The following is a 5,959-nucleotide window of genomic DNA, read 5'->3' as shown; positions in this document are numbered from 1 at the left end:
TGAAATGAGGCTGTGGCTGAAATGGTAGAGTACTAGCCTTGAGCAAAAGAGCTCAGGGATAACTCCCAGGCCCAGAGTTCAAGGCCCAGGACTGGCAAAAAAAAAAAAAAAAGTATAACTGGGATTATACTTCAATTATATCTTAATGCCTTGGGATTTATCTCCTATTATTCTGTAAGTATTCTTTCTGAGGAAGATTTTCATAAGCATTTTTGAAGATTCTTTCAGTAATACTTCCCTAATTATACAAATATCTGGGCAAGTATCAAAATTGCTGTATCAGATACCAGTTCTCAGGTACTAGGTATTAGGGAGGGGGGGTTGGTCATGGGGCTTGAACTCTGGGCCTGAGCACTGTCCCTCGGCCGTTCAGCTCAAGGTTAGCATTCTACCATTTGAGCCACAACGCCACTTCTGGTTTTCCGAGTGGTTTATTGTAGAAAAGAGTCTTGTGGACTTTCCTGCCAAGGCTGGCTTTGAACCACGATCCTCAATCTCAGCCTCCTGAGTAGCTAGGGTTACAGGGGTGAGCCATCAGCACCTGGCAACATTTCCTATCACACAAGAATAAACTTTTTAATTGTCAAGGTGATGTACAGAGGGGTTACAATTAAATAAGTAAGGTAATGAGTACATTTCTTGTCAAACTTGTGTTTGTAGAAGAATAACTTGTTGCCTTAATTTAGTTAGAAAACATTTTTAGAAAACTGATTTCTAAAAGTACATGAAGATGAGAGTTTTCTATTCCTAAAAAAAAAGGTTTGGGGCAACATTCCCATAATGGGCCAATTTCATAATTGGAAAGTTACTACAAAAGAATGATACAATTCATTTTCAAGCAAAACTACTTCAAAAAAATGTTAGAGGAAGAAACAAGTGCCTACCTCATTTCTATATGGTTTTACATATACTGTCCACTGGTGGGTATGTCCATCTTCTTCTCTTTTCTTCCCAAAATATCGAGCAACATTACCATAAACTATTGGTTTAACAATAGTAACTCCCTAAAAGAAAAATTATAATTCTCTTAACATAGATTTTTCTTAAATCTATTTCAGACACTCTAGTTTCAAAAGAACATAAATAAACACAAGATTATATTATAATGCTTCCTATTTGAAAAATTTTAAATCACCATGTAAAGCAGCTGAGAGTTTTATTAAAAGAAACACAAAAGATCCTTTACTTATAAATCTGAAAGCAAAGCTTCTGGGGGGAGGGGAGGGACCCAGAGCTGCATCTCCTGATGTTAACAACCTTATTAATTAGTTTAACCACTATTAACCAAAGCATAGTATACATCTTAAAGGCAGGTACAATTGATTGGAATGCACTGTATACATGTGTGGAAATGGCACACCTAAAACCTTTCTCATTCAACTAAGGTATGCTAGCAAAAAAAAAAAAATCAGGGGCAATTTGTGAGAGAAGTTTAGTTAGAAGGGACAAACACTTTCTGTTCTATTCCTATGTATGTTATGGTTTGGATACGTCATTCACCCTCAAAAGGCTCATGTGTTGAAAACTTGGTCCCCAGCTGATGCAACTATGAAGAGGTGATCTTGATGATACTAATGTTATCGACAGATTATCCACTGAGGACTTCATAGCTGAATGGCTGATTTGGAAGGTGAGGTCTGGAGGAACTAGGTCACTGGGCATTTCTTGTCCCTGGCTCCTTGCTCTCTGTGCCCCCTTTCTCCTCGCTCCTTTTCTGCCCTCCCCCACCTGTTTCTGCCACAGTGAAGTAAGCAGCTTTGTTTAGCCTTCCTACCAAGATGTTCAATCTTGCCTGGGGGCGTGTAGAGAGGGCGCTAAACAACCCTCAACCGAAACCTCTAATATCGTGAGCTAACACAAGTCTTAGTCCTTCAAAATATTCAAGTATTTTGTCATAGTGATAAAAAGCTAATACAATGTATTTACTTTAGTCCCTTTAGAAAAAGAACTACAATTAGAATTTCAAACCCATGATTTCAAATGCTAAGAGGCTTTTAAAAACTGAAATCATTTAAATATAAAGGCTACACCAACAAGAGGGTTTTTCTTTTTTGCTGTTTTTGTTCTTTCTTTTTGTTCTGTTTGTTCCTTTAAGTCTTTGTTCTGTTTGTTCCTTTATATGTCTCTGGGAGTGTGAGGGGAGGCACAGAAATGGAAGGACAAATGGTGAACAAATGCAGCAATGGTACTCACTGGATAAAATGCTGAAAATGAACTATACAACTTGTGTGTAGGGATGGAAGGGAAAAACTGGGAGAGAACTTGGACGGAAGGAGTGACACTGTACAAAAAGAAATTTACTCTTTACCTGACTCATGTAACTGTAACTCCTCAGTACATCACTTTTATAATAACAGTAAAAATTATAAATAAATGCCACATTAAGTATTGCAATTGGGATTCAGCTATGGCAAAGATGGTAACATTGACTCAATGGTATGTTTGCTACAACTGCTCCCAGTTCTCCAATGACCTACAAATTTCTCATCATATGTGATTATTAAAAAGGCAGAGCACTTATAAAAGAAGAGCACTGGTGGCTCATACCTGTAATTTTAGCTACGCAGGAGGCTGAGATCTGAGGACTGCAGTTCAAAACCAGCCCTCAAAGTCTATGAGACTCTTATCTCCAATTATAAGAAAACAGGAAGTGGCACTATGACCCAAAATGGTAGAACACTACTAACCTTGAGTGAAAAGTCCAGAGACAGCACCTAGGCTCTGAGTTCAAACCCCAGGACCAACAATAACAACAGAAAAAGTTTCAAGTGAAAAGAACCCAGTTTTGCACATGAATCTTAGGCCACACTGTCCACTAGTTGTATCTGAAGCAGTGTCAACATAATCAATAACTAGTAATAAAATAATAGGAAAAGGGGTGGGTAAGGGGGCTTGGAGGGGGATGGAAAGGGATGGGAAGGGGAAACAAAGGAAGAGGTAACAATGCTTGATAAGAAATGTACTCATTATCTTGCCCATGTAATTGTAACCCCTCTGTATGGTATTTTCACAACAAAAGAAGTCTGAAGAAAAAAAATGGGAAAAATTAAGGCTAAAGTCACTTTAGAAAAAGGCAAGCAGTTTTTATGTTTGAGTAAGTGCTACAGAAGCACTGGTTGTTGACCATCAACTGGGCCTCAAGTTCAAGGTTTGACTTAGTGAGTACAAGTGCTAACCTAAGCTCCTGTATGTTGTTAGACAACTGAAGACTTCACCAATAAAAAAGATAAAGATTTATCTAAATTGGAAAAAGATACCTATAAGATCACATAGCAATCATCAAGGAGAAATAAGTCATTAATTTTTAAAGCTTTATGTGACTACTTTTGGTAGAAAATCATCGGAAGGCTGCAGGTTTCACCTCCTTAACTTACCTGAAACTTAAAAGCTTGTAGAGCCTAACAGTAGAAAAAGTTCTATTCCTTTTCCCTCAAAATCTAGTGTTTAATCCTTTTCTTTGTAGTAGTTTTGTTCCAGAAGCTTGCCTAAAGTTAAAGGTAAAAATGTTCATGTTTCTGAAGCCTCTGCTACTATGAACTTTTGACCTGGTATCTTTCCCCTTCTATTAACTTTGAGATGTTTTGGAATTTTCAAAGAATTTACATTTTGCATGTGATATTATAACAGGAATAGCTGTAAACACACTATAAATACATTTTAAAATAATATGACAGATTAGGTCTCAAAAATTAACAATTATCAGACTTGTGCAAACATGGGAAATTCCTTTTGAAAATGTCCTTTCTGTAATAAAATTGAGAATCAGAAAGAAGATAAATATGCCGGGCGCCGGTGGCTCACGCCTGTAATCCTAGTTACTCAGGAGGCTGAGATCTGAGGATCACGGTTCAAAGCCAGTCCAGGCAGGAAACTCTGTGAGACTCTTATCTCCAAAAAAATCACTCGAAAACTGGAAGTGGCGCTGTGGCACAAGCGGTAGGGCACTCGCCTTGAGCTGAAGAGCGCAGGGACAGCGCCCAAGCCCAGAGTTCAAGCCCCACGACTGACAAGAAAGAAAGAGAGAAAGAAAGAGAGAGAAAGAAAGAAAGAGAGAAAGAAGATAAATATTGATCAGGAATCAGTTGGTGTCTTCTTAAAAGTCAAAGAACCTGGGCTGAGAAGGTGGCTTCGCGGTAAAGCGCTTGCCTAGCAAGCATGAGGCCCTGGGTTCCATTCCTCAGTACCACATACACAGTACAAACCGGAAGTGGTGCTGTGGTTCAGGTGGTAGAGTGTGAGCCTTGCGCAAAAGAAGCTCAGGGACAGTATCCAGGCCCTGAGTTCAAGCCCCAGAACTGGCAAAAAAAAAAAAAAAAAAAAAATCAAAGAACCTAGCTAGTCAGTCACTTAGCTTGTGATTAACTGTAGTCCTAGCTATTTAGGAGGCTGAGATCTGAGGATCGGTGCAAAGCCAGACCAGGCATAAAAGACCAGGAGACTCTTCTCTCCACTTAATGAGCAAAAAAGCTGGAAGTGGAGGTGCAGCTCAAGAGGTAGAGTGCCAACCTGGAGAGGAAAAAGCCAACTGAGAGCTTGAAGCCTTGAGTTCAAGCCCCAGTACTGGCACAATGAATGAATGAACGGCCTGCGTGTGCAAAAAGGTGGGCGGAAATAAAGCATCGCAATGTCCAGCATTATGAGGGGGGTCTACTTGGGACAAGAGCTAAAATTCAGTGTTCCTAAGCGCTTAGCTTTGAGGCTTTGTAAACCGGAAGTCAGGCAAGTCTGTCAATCCTGGATTTATGATTTTTCCCGGCCAGCCTTTGGAAACCCCGTGAGCACTCGGGCCCCCGGGGCAGCCGTTCTGCGCACGACCCCGGCCCATTCACCCAGGACCGGGGTTGCCCGCTGAGGTGCAGCGAGCCAGTATTTCCCAGTGTCTACTTGGTCCCGCCCCAGCTCAGGCACTTCCGGTCGCGGGAGGTACTCGGGGCGGGGAGGGAGGCGGTGGCGGCGGAAGTTGGGATTCGAACGCTGAGGTTTAGCCAGTCGTCCGGCATCCCCGGTCTGCGGCTGGGTTCCAGCCTGAGCAGGGACGGTGCGGCAGGGACCCGAGCACTGACCTTCACTCTCCCGCCAGAGTCAGGCCCAAATTCGGCCATTCTCTTGAACATATTGTCCCACGGAAGAAGCCGCCGCCGCCTGGAAAGAGCTCGGGACCGGCGGGGTCGCCGCTCCCCTCAGAGGCCCCGCTCCTCTGCGCGGGCCCAGGCGCGGGGTCCGGGTGAGGGAAGGCGGGTCACGGGAGCTCGTGGCGCTGAGCGGTGGTCAGCTCCTCCGGGCCCGCGGCATCCGGGTAGGCCATTCAGCCCGGCGCGGACCTGGAGCGGAACGGAAGGCGGGATGACGGAGGCAGCGGCGACGCCGCCGCCCTGCGCAGGCGCAACGGTGTCTCGTGCAGACTGCGCACGCGCCGCGTCGCTGCTATGACAACCGGACGGCGCGCTGCAGGAGTTCCAGACTCGCCGGGGAGGATAGAAGGAAGATGATTACTAGCAGTAAATGATTTGAGAGACTTCTCCAAAACAGAAGGACGTGAAATTTCACACTGAAAGAGCCTACCAAGCAGCAAACCGAGCCAGGTCAAAATGAAACCTCTTTGTGCAATTAAAGATACATTTTTTTTTAAAAGGAGTTTCAGGGCTGGGATGTAGCTCAGTGGCAAAGCGCTTGCCTAGCAAGCGCAACGTCCTGGGTTCGATCCCCAGTACCAAAAAAGAAAAGACAAAAAAAATACAGTTAAAAAAAAACAAACAAAAAAGGAGTTTCAGAATATGAGAATAAAGAAAAGGTCCCACACACTTTAATGTGGTACACTGAAATCAGAATATCCTCAGATTGCTCAGGATCATCAGTGGAATTTAGCAACCATGCTACTTAACATGCTGAAGGAAAACACTTTCTTGTCTTCAGCACTCATCCTTTTACCAAGTGTGATTATAGAATACAAGTTTAAGAC

The 5,959-nt window shown here is 43.0% G+C and overlaps 1 protein-coding gene across 1 annotated transcript in view; it reads right to left on the bottom strand.

The window, feature by feature from the left end:
• Yeats4 (YEATS domain containing 4) overlaps window positions 1-5,565 on the bottom strand; it is an 11,267-nt gene extending 5,702 nt beyond the window's left edge. The window contains exons 1-2 of the mRNA XM_013023357.1: window positions 5,064-5,565; window positions 885-1,004 (exon numbers count right to left, since the gene is read on the bottom strand). Coding sequence (XP_012878811.1) covers window positions 885-1,004; window positions 5,064-5,114 — 171 coding nt within the window. The 5' untranslated portion in view covers window positions 5,115-5,565. The remainder of the gene's footprint in view (window positions 1-884; window positions 1,005-5,063) is intronic.
• Between the last annotated feature and the right edge of the window lie 394 nt (window positions 5,566-5,959).

The sequence above is a fragment of the Dipodomys ordii genome, unplaced genomic scaffold, assembly GCF_000151885.1.
Source record: "Dipodomys ordii isolate 6190 unplaced genomic scaffold, Dord_2.0 Scaffold3, whole genome shotgun sequence".
NCBI classification, from domain to species: Eukaryota; Metazoa; Chordata; class Mammalia; order Rodentia; family Heteromyidae; genus Dipodomys; species Dipodomys ordii.
This window is presented reverse-complemented; position numbering and strand designations above follow the sequence as displayed.